At 42.2% G+C, this 16,153-nt stretch overlaps 1 protein-coding gene across 4 annotated transcripts in view; it reads right to left on the reverse strand.

Moving 5' to 3' along the window:
- Positions 1–16,153, reverse strand: part of LOC1270912 (alpha-mannosidase 2) — a 190,355-nt gene that overhangs the window by 8,192 nt on the left and 166,010 nt on the right. For all 4 annotated transcript variants that reach the window (XM_061651708.1, XM_061651707.1, XM_061651710.1 and 1 more), the window contains one exon: positions 2,350–2,644. In XM_061651708.1, the coding sequence (XP_061507692.1) occupies positions 2,350–2,644 (295 nt within the window). The remainder of the gene's footprint in view (positions 1–2,349; positions 2,645–16,153) is intronic.

Below are 16,153 nucleotides of genomic sequence, written 5' to 3' on the forward strand. Positions count from 1 at the left end.
TGAATGAAGCTAATTGAACGTCTTCCTTAAAAAAGAGCTAGAGCGTGCACAAAACAAAGCTTGGAGTTAATAATTTAACAAGTTGTTATTATTACAGCACGAATACAGTTAAAAAACACGGGCGTCATGTTTGGTTTTAAATTATATGCATTGCAACAGAGTTTATATAAAAAAATTAATGTAATGATAACAAATTATTCATGTTCCTTGCCTCTACATTAGCAACTGCATATAGATTAACTCACGCCAAACATTGGTCGTGATGATCGATGCTTATTTAATGATTACAGATATTTCTTCGAACGTTACAGTTTGTTACACTAGCGTCAGAAGGGAGGGGTTAAAATTTGGAAATTTTTGCGTTACGTAATTGATGGATAACGCCTTAGTAACACGGATAAGTCAAATCCTTTCTGAGGGCGACGATCGTAATGAGGCTTCAACCCACGACGGACATATTATTAAGTTCGTTCGAGTTGACGACTGTACCACGATATCGCTCTAATGATGCCCGCAAAGCATGATATTGGCATGCCTCTTGTAATTGCCTCATGTAGCAGATAGGAAGGATTGTTAAACAAACTTTATCAAAGAAACCATGCATCGATCGGAAATAAATAAATTACTATTCTTATAAAAATGATTGTAGCAACAAAACTCGTTCTATTGAGCAACGGCAATGTTAAACGAGCGTTGGTGTTGTTTTAATTTACTCATTTTTAGTAAAAACTCTCCGAAAAGGTGAATCTTATTTACGTCATAAGCGTGCCCACATAATTCATAATTTGCTCGTCTTCGCCACAAACCGACTACAATGGTCTCGAGCATAACAAAAATAGCTGTATGTACAGTCGTTGTTAGTCCTTAATAAGTAGTACTTTACATTATTCGCACACAGTCAAACCACAAACCAACTCAACGACTACAACGGTTGCGGTCGTGAGAATGTTTAAACTTCGCTCGACTCGCGGAATCAGGTCTGTGCGTGTCCTTCCGACGGTACGAACTGTGGTCCATTGCTAAAAGCGTAATGTGTTGTCAGTAGAAACTCCTAGCTTACAACATTCTGCCGTGGGTAACAAAAGGGGTAAAAATCAACGCTCGTCACCGGCCGGTCAGAGCGGTCCCGTCGGAATTTCCAACGGTTCAACGGAGTGGTTTGCTCGGTCATCCGTTTAGTAATGGGCGCAATGTTGCGGTCACTAGTATGCTCGGGCAGTTCGATAAGAGTGCTTAACTGTATTTTTCATCCAGCAATGACATTAATTGAATGGATGCTACATCAATCGCATTCACATCAGCGAGTTATTCCTTTGCTGATGTAAGTTATAGGTAGAAATGTGAAGAAAGTAACATTAAGGACCTGTTCTATTTGCACAATATTATGTATGCTAAGTAAAAATTCATATATGGGTGCAAATTAATCATATATCATTTAAACGCACACTGCTGTTGGTGATTCATATGAAAGTTATGCTTGGAGTGCGCTCATCATATAAGAAGTTGTAACAAACTTTTTTGTGGTTCTAGATGAATTTAATTAGATGATTCTGTGGTCATCCGTAATTAGTAATTTGGTGTTGCACAATGCCAAACATCCTAGAAGTTTCCAATTGAGACATTTTGTTTATTCTATTCCTTCTTTTCTATCTCTTTAAAGATCCACCGGGTGGTGAACGATAACAATGACCGGAAAACAATTCCCTTTCCTTACGGTTTTCTGGGACTTGTTGTGCAAACTAAATCTTGCGCTCACTCCTATTCTACCTCGCTGACAGCCTTGTTTAAAACATACCCAAAAACTTGCATTAAAGGCGCGAAAAAAAGGAAGGAGATAACACTCTCAAACCGATCGCTTGTGTACCCTAATCCTGCCAGCATCAAGCGCTCACCCGCTCTAGAGTGGATGATTCGTGTGACGCTATCCATACTTCGCTCCCAACCGTAGCCATACTTCTTCGGCCTTCCCAACCGAATGGAGATAGAGCTATGAATATTATGCGCATACATGAATATTTTCCTCACACTCACATGCGGCCCATTTTTGTCAGCCACTCAACAATTTGCATGCTCAGATAAGTTTGAGCTCGCACGGAGTCGGTGCCTCGAGGCGGAAATGCTAACAAGGCGGACGGCAGAGGGTGTCGAGCGTGCTAATAAGAAATCGAAGTGATTAAAGGACAATTTCCAATCATCTTCCCTTAGCCCTCTTCCACACACATGGGTCCGGTTTGGTGGTGGTGGAGTAAGTTTTACTGCAGAAACGTGAAAGCAAACGTGTACGATTTCAGATTATGTATGAGTCACCCAGATTGTGGGAATCCCCAGCGCTCTTCGGCTTCGACTTACCTGGAAATCGAATTTTCCATACTCGTCCACGGTAGTGATATCGGTGGGTGCCTCCTCCAGCATGCTGCACTCGTCCCAACGACTACCGAACCGGGGCAGGGGGCCACCGGCACCGTCGGTACCGTCCTCTGGTGCGATCCCATCGCCATCGCCGTCCCCATTGTCGCCTCGCACGTTATCACCTGCCCGATCGGCAATGTGCTGCTGCTGCTGCCGGCCGATCGAGTTAAGACTGCTCCGCAACCAACTGTGCCACGAGTGATTTGCATTCGGCCCCGTATGCTGTCCGTTAGATCTATTGGAATTTTTGGGAAAAGAGATGCAAAAGAACAGGACACGGTTAATATGATTCAAACAAGAGAGGGAGAGAGCAAGTATTATAACAGAAACGAAGCAATAACAACAAAAAGGGAGGAAATTTCCCAGCATGACTTCACCCGGAAGCTGCACAAGCCATGGTGACCATCACCGTGATGGTGGGTGCACATGATGTTATTTCATTATTTGTCATGGTCATTTGTCGAGTGGTCGAGGCTCATGTATGTACGGTGGTAGTACCAAATGCCAATATTCAAATTCATTCTCTTCGGCGTAATTATATGAGTGTGGTGGAGCATCGTCTGCACATGGAACTCCAGCTATTCCAGCTTCCCAAGCGAGTGTGTGTGCGAGAGACAGAGGAGAAAAGGTCGGGCTAGTAACAAACTTCAAATGATTTGCATATTATTGGCATCTAGTAAAAGGGTGACCCACTCATGCCTGGGTGACCGAGGGTGTGAAAGAACGAACCAAAGCTCTTCCGAAAACTATTCGCCAGCATTTGGGTACTTTCGAGTGGAGGACGTTCCGGCGTGTGTAGACCACAACACCAGCTCGTACCATTTTGTCGCTTCCGTTGCTGACACAATGGCACCAGACGACCCATCCGATGGCCTGGATCGGGAGGGCTGGTTGTATGCTCTTTTGATTGTTGTATGCCGCCCGTCACAAAAGCCCATTGCTGACTACGGTCTGCTTCCGGGTTAAAATTCATTCCCACACTTGTGCGGCCCGTTTGATGGAGGAGCGACCAATGGAGGAGAAGTTACACCCCCGAGTTCGTAGGTTCATTTGAACTGTGAGTTTTGCCAACCTTCATTGTACCGGTGCGGCAAGTTACCGGACGACCCCACACGGTCCCATTGCGTCTATCTTTGTAAGTGTGGCACACTGGTGGCACACGTGAAACCACCCACGTTACCCCCGGGAAGTGCAGAGGGGTTGTGTGAAATGAGGTAAACTCATTCTCTTTCTTTCTCTTTCTCTCGCCAGAAGGCATGTGACACTAACCTCAGGCGGGGGTAAAAAACCGGGGTGTGCACAAATCATGAATTAATTTCCATTTTCATTCTTAACAAGCGTGCTGTAATTTAACTTTTGTTTCCAATGTTCGACACGCAGAAAGGATTTTGTCCCTGTTTGCGAAAGGATACGACGTGTGGTTTGTGTCCCTTGGGTTGTTTGACAGTTTGAAATAATATACTGTCAAACGACCTTGACGACGGACGATGATTTGGGTTGGTTGCTTGGGAGTGTTGACTATAGTGAACAATGTTATGGAGAACTGTCCTGAAATAATGGGAGCACGGGGCAATATGGACAAATTCTTTTGACCATGTTCTGACTAGTTAGAGCGGTATAGCAACTGTACGAAATATCTGGTCAATCTATCTGCGAGTTCTTACGTATCGAGTTTTGTATTATTATTGCATTATTGTTTGAGTACAGGATCGGGAGATCAAGACCAAACAGGACCAAGCAACATATACGGATAGATAAATGCTTTTTTGAAGTCGTCAAAGATTTGGATTGGAGAGCTCTCCAAGATCGCAAAGCCAGATTGTAACGCAAGATAAAAAAAAATCAATGAGCTCGAGCTTGTTTCAGTATGTGTAGGAAAACTCTTGTGTGTTGGGTAAGGTGTTCTTGTTAGTGAAATATTTCATCAGCGATGTATCAGCGAATGATTGTTTGTTGCGGTGCTTAAGGCAATAATAATGAACTGTTCTGTTGGAATTTTGAAGAACACATCGCAAAGCCATTTATAAAGCTAGTATTACGCGTTTGATATAAAGTAATCAATGATAGTTTGTTTGGAACCGGTACTATGACACAGGTGTCAAATTGTATCAATTAATTGCTGCCAACATGGGTTCAAATATCGTATTCATACAACCTTCGAAAAAGCTACATCCTTTTGTGAGTACTATATCCATTATTTATAGATAGTTGAAACAAAATCAGCCTATATTTAATATCTTTTTTGTATAACGTAGGTAAATTTTTAACACTGTTGAATTTTTGTTCAAAATATACTTTTTATTTCTTTATGCACTTGTCTCATAACGTGTCTAAATTACTTTTCGCTCCTCTCTGAATTTAATTATTTGTTCCCTATATTATATTCATTTCATCGTTCTCGATGCAAACATTTCACATACGGTGCAAATCATGCTAGATCTGGCAGAAATCCTTAGCAAGACAAAATTGCCTCATTATCCCCTACTTCTTTCGCACCGACACACACATACAAAGAACATATGCGCCGGGCAATGTTATTTCTTCATTCGCTTTTTTCTTGCCCAGTTTGAATCTAGTTTAATATCTAGTCCATTTTCTCCATCCTTTCGTTTTCTTAGCTCTTCTATGTGAAAAAGGTGTCATAACTTTCACCGAAAAATTCAAGCCAGGTCAGTTTGTTATTCCGCTCGTTATTCGGCACTATCAATCCTATCAACGGTCCGTGCAGAAGAGATACGGAAGCAACGTGAGGCAAAGGACTGAGACGGAAAAAGACGAGTTCGACATAGCTGACGTTTTGGTAGTGCAGGGAAGATAAAGTAACACAAACTTTACTTGGGAGGACTACGTTGGAGAAAGGGTACATGAAACGAAAAGTAAAGAAACGAAAAAAAAACCCACACTTACACACGCGGGATACAAACGAACGATCCTTTCTGTTCCCCGTTGGATAGTAATTTTTGATGACATTCCATAAAATTTCATAAACTTTCGTGCCTTGCTTTTGCTTACGGAACCCTAAACCCCGTCCACCTCACTTTTTGTTTTCTTCGAGGATGACTTTCCCGCAACTTTTCTCTCGCCTCCCGATTTCAACTTCCCAAAGTGAGCCTCTGGGTGTGTGTGAGTGTGGGGGTTATTGTGTGGCATTTGGTGAGGCTTTTCTCGCTGATGATTGCCGGCTCAGTTGTTGTCCGGTATGGTTGGATGTGAAGGATTATTAGAATTTATTAGGAAGGCACCGAACGAATGAAAACTAAATTATAACCCATTATAAAGCTAGCAGCTTTACTTCATATACTTTCATAGTATTTAGCTGTGTACAGTGTGTACGGCTGTACACGACAATGCGGTGGCATAAAACATACCCGATTTGTATGATTTTATTTCCGTATCTTTTGTGGTGACAATCCTGATCCGAAAATACAATAATCGATGATACTGGAGTTATTTTAATCCGAGGACAACGTACTAGGCACGATGCAAAAAAAAAATCGATCACCAAAGGGGTTGATCATAAAAAAATAAGGAAACTCGCCTGAAATAATACCGACAGTCCGAACATTGGGGAAAAATTGCCCTCCGAGTACTCCCTGTGCCACCAGATGCGCAGCTCCACTCTTAGCCATTTGTTGCCCCAAGTCAGCTGAAGCGGACCTCATCCCCTTCCATAAAATAAAGACCAAAATATAAAAATTCACCTACCAACAACGAGTCGGTAGCGGCAACCCAAAAAGGGTCCACCGAGGTTTGTCCACTTTCATCCACCGCTGTCTCTCGTACGATTTCTTTATTCGAAATTTTATTATGAGCGTTTAATGATGCGAAAATATATGGATTGGTCCACATCGTCACAGGACTTTGGTGCGGCATCGTTCCGGCATGGCATGTGGTGTGGGAATTTGTTGGTACGGACCGGGGATATAGTTTCAGTGTAGTAGGAAGGACATTTGCTATTCGCTCGTGGTAAAACATTATTGGAATGAGAGGGTTTCGAGGATTTTCGGTAGCTGTGTTTGTTGTTGTTGTGGTGGTGGTCCTGCGAGCACTTATTGTTGTTGGAAATTTTATTGTACCTCCCACAACAGCTCCAGCAATGCAATTCCACATCAAACTGTTTTCATGTGAGCACGCGGCCGCTATGAATTGAAGGTTGATATATATTTTTTATCTCTATCTCGTTCGCTTTCGTAGCTGCAGCATTGGCTGGACCGTTTTGTTTGTCTCGATTGAATATTGCATCATGCTATTAATAGAAAGTACTGACGGTAAGTGTACTGGAAATTGCGATCTTTCGATGTTTTGTTTTTGCCATTCAGACAGAAGTAAGGGACAGAGAAAGGAAGCAAATGAACGATCTCCGCGAGCAACAGCACATGAACGACAGCCTTGCCGCAAAACAGAAGGATGCTCGCTCCCGGAGATGACTTACAGTCAACGTTAGACGAGCAGCGTAAAACACGGACACTTGTAACAAATGTTGTTTTCTCGCTCTCGTTCACTCTTTCCTTTTCGTTCTATCTCACTATGTTGACGTACAATTTATTACCACACTCTTGCGCTCTGTCCCGAAACTCGGTTGCGTTCGCTTATATTTATTGTTGAATGATTTTTCCGATTGAACGAGAATTGGTAAATTGTGAATTTTCAATATCTTGTGTGGAGCGGAGAAATAAAGTACCGAAATCCTTCCCGAGGCAGTACAAGCAACGTCCCGAGCTGGGGGAAGGTGAAACGCGGGGAAACGCGCGAATTCGCGTGCTGTAACGACCCTTTCGAGACTCACAAACAATGGTAGTAGTAGTAGGGACGTATGTGTACTGAATGAAACTCGCCACGCTTCGCCCTGCTTTGGCTCAATTGTATTATTCGCCTGGCTGCCTCGGAACTGGTCCGCAATTGTAGTGTGTGCTTCTCGCGCGCGCGTTTTCCCGTACCGCCGACAAGCGGCAACCAGGCGTCTCCATTTTGTTCCACTACTGGCTGTGATCGCTGGAGACAGGGAGGGAGGGAATCGCGTCAGCCGATGGGGGCAGACGTGCCATATCAAATGGTTCTGGCCACCTTTATGGCTACCCGTTGTCAATTGGCAGCAGGGGTGTCACACGCTGCACTGAGTGAGTGACGGTGGACGTGCGAACTCCCGGCCCTGTTCCCCCATGGTCGTTGCGTGTGAATGTGACAGTGAGCGATGGCAATAAAAAGGCTAAATTGTCGAAACGATTTAGAAACGCCGTCGTTTCGTCGGCTCCTCTCGACGATGGTGAGAATTTGAAATCTCGAAGGAACGCTTTAGACAGAAACCCGTGCTGACGGTGACGTGTGCCAGAGCCCGACATGACGGTGACACGCGAATATAAAATTAAGAGCCGCGATTGAACTGATGACGGATTTGCATTTCGGAGAATTTGGCATTTTGAGGAGGGTTAAGTGACAACAATATGGGGTATATTTTATGTTCTTAAATATTTTAAAGTTTGATTGATTGAATTATTTTAACAAACGAATATACAAAAAACATAAACAATAAGGCAGACTGCTTCTTGTGAATCAAACAATCATTTTATAAAATTTAGTGCAATAGTCTTATTTACACTTTTTAGTTAAAAGGATGTTTGAAACTATAACAAACATACAAAAAAAAAACTAAAACTTTTTAATTAGTAAATTAATATTTATAATTAATAGTATATTAATAGTAAATTACTTCAGTAAATAAGTAGTTTATATTACTTTAATTTCGATTAGATTTAATTTTGATGTAAACGGTTGGCAGAGATCATTCAACGAAACCATTCCAATATATGTTTTACGCCAATAAAATGCATATTCAGCCATTTGAGCGCCCATTGATCACATTGAGACACATTCATGTAAAGTATTTTTGAACTATTTTTTTAATAACAAATATTAATTGCATTAATAATAATAATAATAATAATAATAATAATAATAATAATAATAATAATAATAATAATAATAATAATAATAATAATAATAATAATAATAATAATAATAATAATAATAATAATAATAATAATTGCCATTTTTGTGTTAAGTCTAATTTTTTGCATACATTATTACAGAACTCTTTCCTTCTCCTCTCCTCTAAAGCTATTCAAAAATCAAACTCTTGCAACTGTTCTTTACGCAGTTATGTTATTTGATGACGCTCAAAAATCTGTGTCTTGTTGTGGGCTTTAACGAAAGAGTGACCTTTTATCTTTCTCTTAGCCTCGATTAGCCTAGCTACGGGGGAACGTTGCATATGAGACTTGAACCCATTACTTGTATGTTTTGAAGTCGTACGAGTAGACGACTGTACTACGAGACTACTCCATATTTATTTATTTATTTATTTATTTACTTATTTATTTATTTATTTATTCATTCATTTATTTATTTATTTATTTATTTATTTATTTATTTATTTATTTATTTATTTATTTATTTATTTATTTATTTATTTATTTATTTATGTATTTATTAACGGAGGGAAGAGCTGATATGGCCTTATTGATTACGGAAAAAATAAAACATTATCTAATCACACAAATACTAAAAAAACTCTAACAACAACTTAAACTAGGTATTCTGGACAACTCGAAAGCAGATAATACGAGCGACCATCCGTATCTAGCATGAAAGCTTAAGGCGTAGATAAAATATTAGTCTAAAATTCTCATTTTAGTTCGACCAAATGTTTATGGGTAGCCCTCAAATTGACCTCAATTCCTGTGTCAAGTTTGAACATGTCAACCCTAGTTTAACTTAGTTAACCACCGCCCCGCTCCCATTCGTTTGCACCGGGGACGTTAGGCGGAGCAGCGACGCAGCATGGTTTCGAGACTTGATATCGTTAAACCAGATACATTAGATGAATACCCATGTGAGGCAACGGATTCGCACGTGATTGCAAACCGGACACAAAGCAGACTCGACTCAGTCGACGGTAGAAAAAAGCGCCCTAATCAAATAGACCACGCTATAAACAGTGGCCACAGTGGACGGACTAGACCAATGGACGGGAACGGTCAAGCAGCAGGTCGCTCCAAACCGGAACCGAGGGGCGAGATCACCGCCGGACTAATCCAATTGCTTCCTAATAAACCGAACCGCCGAGATGTGGACGTGAACGGAGAGAAATGGAAGGATACGCCATTTTTTTTGGGGGGGTTGCTCTCCCGTACACTTTCGAGCTCAACCGACCGTCGATGCTTGTGCCGAGGACGCTGTGGTCGTGTTTGCCTTTCCGTCCATTAGTGTCCTGGGTGATGTACGCCGCGAACGAGCAGAGTCCGGCAGAGTGCCATAATGGACCGAGTGTGAACCGAAATCCGATCGGACGGTGGTATCGCTTGGCGAATGATGTGTTTTTATTCCACCGTCGTTGCCGCGTCGTTCGCAACAAGGGAATAATTGTGCTCCGTGCGCGGTGTTGCAAAGATAGATGCCATTTTCTTCCAGGAATATCTCTCGCCGGTACAATTGCTTCCGGAGGGTTCGTGTGCAATTCCCGAAGGATGGATTACGCAGCTTAGGTCATACATTTCGCGAGCAAACGCAGAGCACTCTCTCTGACAATCTAGTGCGGGCAGAATGGTGTCATCCGCAATGGAGACGATGATGACGATGATGGTGATGATGCAATAAGGTTTACCGGAGCTCACACGAAATCCCAATAGTCCCGGATTCCCCCCCTTCCCCGATTGATGGCGGCTCCAAACGCAGACATCCTTTGAACAGAAGCCACGTGGGGATGGCTAAACGCTGGACATGTACACCGGCTAGTAGTGAGACGATGTAGAACACAATAGTCGGTCATTTGCTACCCAGTCCAAGTGGCGAATAGTTGATGAGAAAGAAAAATGCTATCTGTGTATGGTGTTGGCTGTTGGTTCGTCCAGCACATTGCCAGCAGGATCGTTTCAAACACATTTGTGCCGGGGGAAACAATGACCTTTCTATAATGGCAACAAAAAGAGGGAATAACATCCTGCGAAAGAGTTGGTATGTGTGTGTGTACGTGAACATAATCCAATTTGTACTACAATGCAGATCCATTCCCATATTGAGGTCGCAGTATGCCGAGCAGCGTCACTTAAAAAGCTACTGCAGGCTTTCTTTCTCACGCACACACCGCTAGTTCCATGTGCGTAAATGCGAAAATGTACGTGTGTGGGCGTATGCCGTTGACAGACAGTTAGCCAACACACTCTGAGGGAGATAAGGTGACGAAACGGTGGAAATGTTTTACTACTACTGCCTTTCCTGCTGCGCGGTAAACGAAAGATATTTCAACGATCTAGCGACGAACGACGTGTGGCACTATTCGTTGCTCGTGTGTAGAGAGGTAATGGGGCTTCCCGAGGGATAGGGTACCCGTTCTGTACGTATTTTTTTCTCTTCAAAAGCACACTCTTCAATTGAATTTGATGTCGAATAGATTGCGGCGCATGCTATTGGCATGTGAGCTTGAGTTTGATTCTGACAGCTCAACACCACCGTTGACAAATGCATCGTCATGTGCGGTGAGTGTATGGTAAGGCTTACGGAAGCAAGATCGGTAGCTTGTTTGAAAGAAGACAACAAAATATTGGGTCTGTTTTAACAAACTTTTTTAAAGGAATGAAACAAAATACACACTATTTATAGAAATAGTTAATTTCAAAGATGTTACACTTTATCTCAGGTGGTTAGCATGTTGCGATTATAATAATATCTGCTACTTGGCAATTCTTTATGGTCTTTTTTACGTTCTTAAGGAACTTGTTCAAGGAAACCGGGTCTTCATATAGAAAAGTTAGAGAGTTTGAAAATGTTTCAGATATTCGTAACTTCATATAGTTGTATGAATATATATTTGTAAATACATAAACGTTAAAATGCTGTCAACATCCTTGGTACCTTGATAGAAACTGGGGGATATTTGCTATTAAAGATTACTTTAATATCATTAAATGGATCCAGATGTTTTGTCCATGTCATTGTGTGTCAATTTCAATAAGAATGGCTAGAACATGAATTTGTTTAAATGTACACCAAATTGTCCAAATGCACCTCCGAGACATTCTAAATGCATCTCAAACCCCTTCTGAAATCAACAGAACACTCACATACACGACATAATACCGCACTCGGTAAGCAGCCGGATTCGTACCAAACTTTGCTTGACCGAGCATTCACAACGGTAAACCGCAAATGAAGAAACGTTGTTTGCAGTCACCGAGAAAGAGAAGTCACGAAAGCATCAGCTCTCACACGGCTTGGCAAAGCATACCCTTCAGCAAAGTCACCCCCCCCCCCCCAGCAAAGTCACCGAATCCATTTGCAGTTCCGAAACGACGGACGATGGCGGTTGACAAAGTTGCCCGGACTTGGTGCATGGCAACAGGATTATGGTTACCGGTGTTGTCTGTCTGGCACATCGTACGCCCGCAGTGTATAGGGCAACACAGGGCAAGACAGTACCGGGAATTGAATCGGATCGAATCTGCATAATCCAGCGTTGAGTCACCGGGCAGGAAGCAACATCGGGACGAGTTTCTTCCACGGTGACATTCCAACACACATTCGGCGAAGCATCCTTGTGCTGTGGCTGCCCACAGTGTCCGGGGCAATGCAGGTTCATTTTCAATCAGTAATTACATTACTACATGTCATGTCAACACAGAACTGTCACCATAAACCTCCACCGCAGCAAATGGTCGTATGTTACTATCAGCAGGTAATTTTCGGTAATCGACTACTAAAGCGTAAAAACCGTACACAGTGCCGTTCGATGGTGAAATACATTGAATTGCAGGAAAAAATTAAATACATTCGGTTGTCCTCGAGGCAGACATCGGGAGGATTGGTTAATGTACCACGTCGTACGGCAAACATCAAAGCGATGTCATTTTGAAAGGCGAAGCCACGGAACTGAAAACCGAGTTGTGTCGGCGGATTTGCTGTTGCTTCTGCCGTGTACCGTACACGGTTGAATCGTTTCTGGAGCACATTTTATCTTCCAGCCTAGCCCCAAAAAAGTTTGCTCCACCCAAACACAAACAATTCTAGCGAATCTTCTGCTGCTTCTACTATCTTCACGTCAGAGTTGTGGGACGGAAAAGGGGTTATTTGAGTTTTGTTTCTTGCTGGTAAAAGTTCTGGTAGCTGATATCCGAAAACACGTTGCTTTTTCGCTTTGACAGTCCGTACATTTAACGTTTCCGGGAGTGGAAAGTAGTTAAAAGGTCAAGCCAAAACCGACCGATTCCACGAGAATGAAACGGTCGATAAGCAAACAGTGAGTAAAAAAGTAATTAAAATCAAGAAAATCAAGGTTTCCCAGGATGTGACAGGAAACGTTTTCTGATAAAAATGGACTTCGCCACACCATTTAGGCAAAGAATAAATAATTATTGAGAGGGCAAGGGGGTGGGGTTGCGTAAAATGAGTTCTTTGTATCCTTCCGTACGGCATCTAATTCCATCTGGAAGATTTAACACACTCTGTACGGAGTAATGAATGGTTTGAAACGACTCAACGTTTGTCAAGTATAGACTTCACTTGCATGCACCAATAAATTAGGCTTAACTTTGAAGCGTTCTTCAAGCGTACAAATTGAGCATCTTCTCGCTTTCTCCCCCCACTTCCCCTCACCCTTTCCGGTCATTTGTTGGCCGTAATTGCCTATCAAACAATTTATTTATTTTTACTTCCCTAACATCCCACTGCCACGCGGGGCGCATCTTGGTGAAGAACTGGGCTGCTGCTATCGGGTGCGCAACATCCCAGCCAAAGTGCTTGCGAGAAGAAAGTTTGCCCACTTTGAGTGAAAAGCAATCGAAAGCCAACCAACCGAAGCGGTCGATTCTACCGTTCGCGAAAAGAAGGCCCGGGTAAAAGAGTTGGAAAATGGAAAGGGGAAGAAAAACAACACGTGAGGGAAGAGCGAGAGCTGTTCCAATATTTTCCTCCTTAAACTTCCGCCCTCGGGGAAAGCAGTGGTTGTAGTTGCATCACACGGTGCTAGAATCTAGGATGTACACCCGGGGACATCACTCAGTGGTGCAAGTTTGTTGTGGTGGATGGGAATATTGTCGTTTGTCGATGGTACTGGCTCACTCAGCGTGTATTTGGGCCTACTTCATACTCTGATTGCTTTTTGTTAGTTCTTCTGTCGGAAGTATAGGAAACAACGGTCGATCCAGTGGTATAGCTGTTAGTGGGTTCAAATATCGCATGGAACTCAGCAATCCTCTCTGTTATACTATGAGCGAATTAAATATTTATAGATAGCCAAGCCGATTAGATTAAGCTAGGATTAATTTATTAGAAACTGAAAATAAATTTAATTAAAAATTAGTACAACAATTGTTTCTTGGATTTTGATGGAATGTTTGTATTATTATATCGAACAGAATAAATCCTTGAGGCAGGCTGTCAACGTGGAGAATTTCCTTCTAAAGTAAAATGAAGAAATTACTTATACGAACTACACTTTCGGTCGAAAGCATTTTCCAGGTCACAATATTTCAGGGATTTAAATTAGTAACGCAAATGATTCGCCAAATTGTAGAGCAAGAACACCACCAAGTATCGCTAGGTTTTCAATTTTATGTCATTCATTGAATATTGGTCACATTCAACATCTCATCGTTGCACCTCAACGACAGATGCTCATCTCAACGACTGAGATTATGGATGACATGATCGCTGCTAATTCTTCAAACAAAAATACTTTAACTATGTATACCTGCGTAAGTAATCAAACAGGTATATTAGCTTAGGAAAATTCACACCCTGTATGGTAAACCGTTGAGTAGACTACAACGATTGTACCTATTCCTTGGAAAAACACATTAACATCCCACTGTGCACAAGGTTGAATTTTCTATCGATTAGATTTACACGCGCATTGCACTCTCGTTGTTGCATTTCTACGTCCCACTTTCAAGGAAAGCAGCAGCAGAATATTCTCACGCCACTTTTCCCAACCCGTAAAGCATGTATAGCACGATTACGACAGTACGTTGGCCCACGCATTGACATGGACACATTGTACTTAACCGTACCGCATTGGCCAGCAGGCATTAAGCGGAACGGGTATGGATTGGTGATGTGGCCATGTGTTGGTGCGCGTGCAGGAATATTTATGCTCACTTATATCTCGCTTTATGTGATTTTTTATTGCCTTCAGATAAAGGCTTGCTCGCCCGGCCTTCTAAGCGGGCGTTATATGTACGGGGCCGAGAACGGGGGTAAAAACATCGCCCCAAGCATTATCGGGCAGGAAGCAAGAGGAAAAGGGGGATAATGTATGGTCTGCACCAACACTTCTTGCGCTTGCCACACACCAATTCATCGACATTACCTTCCTCCCATTACATTCCATCCCGGGCATCTAGCCTTTCGACTTCCGATCGATTCTATGCTGAAGCATAATACTCTATCCGCCCTGCCAACTGCCCCAGGCACTGATACTGTACCGCCACTTAGTGAGCCCGAAAATATGACATTAGCAACCGGGCAGAAGCGGAAGCTACGATCGACCATTCTCGTCAGCAGAATCGTCTGGATGGCAGGAAGGAAGTTCTACCTTAATGTAGGTTAGCGCTTTCCCGCGCTCATACACATGCTGTCCCGTCGCATTTAATGGCACTAAGACTAGCGGCACCATCGGCGGCGAGAATTATGGGCAAACTTCAGTGTGCCAGTGTGACAATTTAGTCGTACTTTTATTTCCTTCCCGTTCTTTCACCCTGAAATCGGCGCGTTACATTTCATAATTGGTCTGCGGAGCGATTGCGAGCGAATTCTGCAAGCATAGTGCTCGATTCCCGGTTAACTGCGAGCTCGTGTGTTAATTTTGCGAGATTTATTACATTTTGGGCAAATATATGGGCCTTTGTTGACGCCGCACGCTCGCATGCCGCTTGACGGTAAGTTGCTGCGAGCGAGAATTATTTACATATTTACTTCAGTGTCGACGTCTAACGCTGATCCTTTTAGTCATGATTCAATCAGAATGCCGTTTTGCATGTGAGCAGCGTCAATTGTTGCGTCGGCTTCATTCTTGTACTTTATATTGTTACGCTTTTGTGATTGATTAGTATTAAGCTCAAGAAGAACTCAATGTTTGTTATCGTACTATAGAACGCTTAGGCATTAATTTGATTCACTTTAAATATTTTGATGTTTCGTAAATCCTTTCAGGGTTACGCGTTTCTCAATTCTTTAGTTATCAGAAACCAGTAATAGGAGAAACAGGTTATTGATTGAATCCACTCAAAGCGTATTTTAGTTATAAGATTAGTTTCAAACATTAGATGAGAATGCAAAGCCCCTAGAAGGGTAGTAATGTACACATATATGAATACAATTTTTCTTAACCCACTGCAATTTTCATGTATTTAACCCGCTGAGGTATCCTACCAGCTGCCTTAAAATCATGCTGCATTCTGCCTTAAAATCCTTAACCCGCTGAGGTATTTAAGGCAGCATGTATTTTTAAACCCCCTTTTCCATACTATTGTGTTTTTGCATCATTTGATACATTTGCTCCGAAGATTAGTTATTCTCGGAACTGTGGCACATACACGTCAATGAATGTGACACAGATTATCGATCATTCAAGCCGCTTTTGCTGTAAAAATTGCATCACAGTCCCATGTACCGCCAATGTTGAACAGCATCGTACTATAATGGTCGATATTTATAGAAGTTTAAGATAAAAGATTAGTTTTTAAGCAAATATATT

Source organism: Anopheles gambiae, chromosome 2 (assembly GCF_943734735.2).
Source record: "Anopheles gambiae chromosome 2, idAnoGambNW_F1_1, whole genome shotgun sequence".
In the NCBI taxonomy this organism is placed as follows: Eukaryota; Metazoa; Arthropoda; class Insecta; order Diptera; family Culicidae; genus Anopheles; species Anopheles gambiae.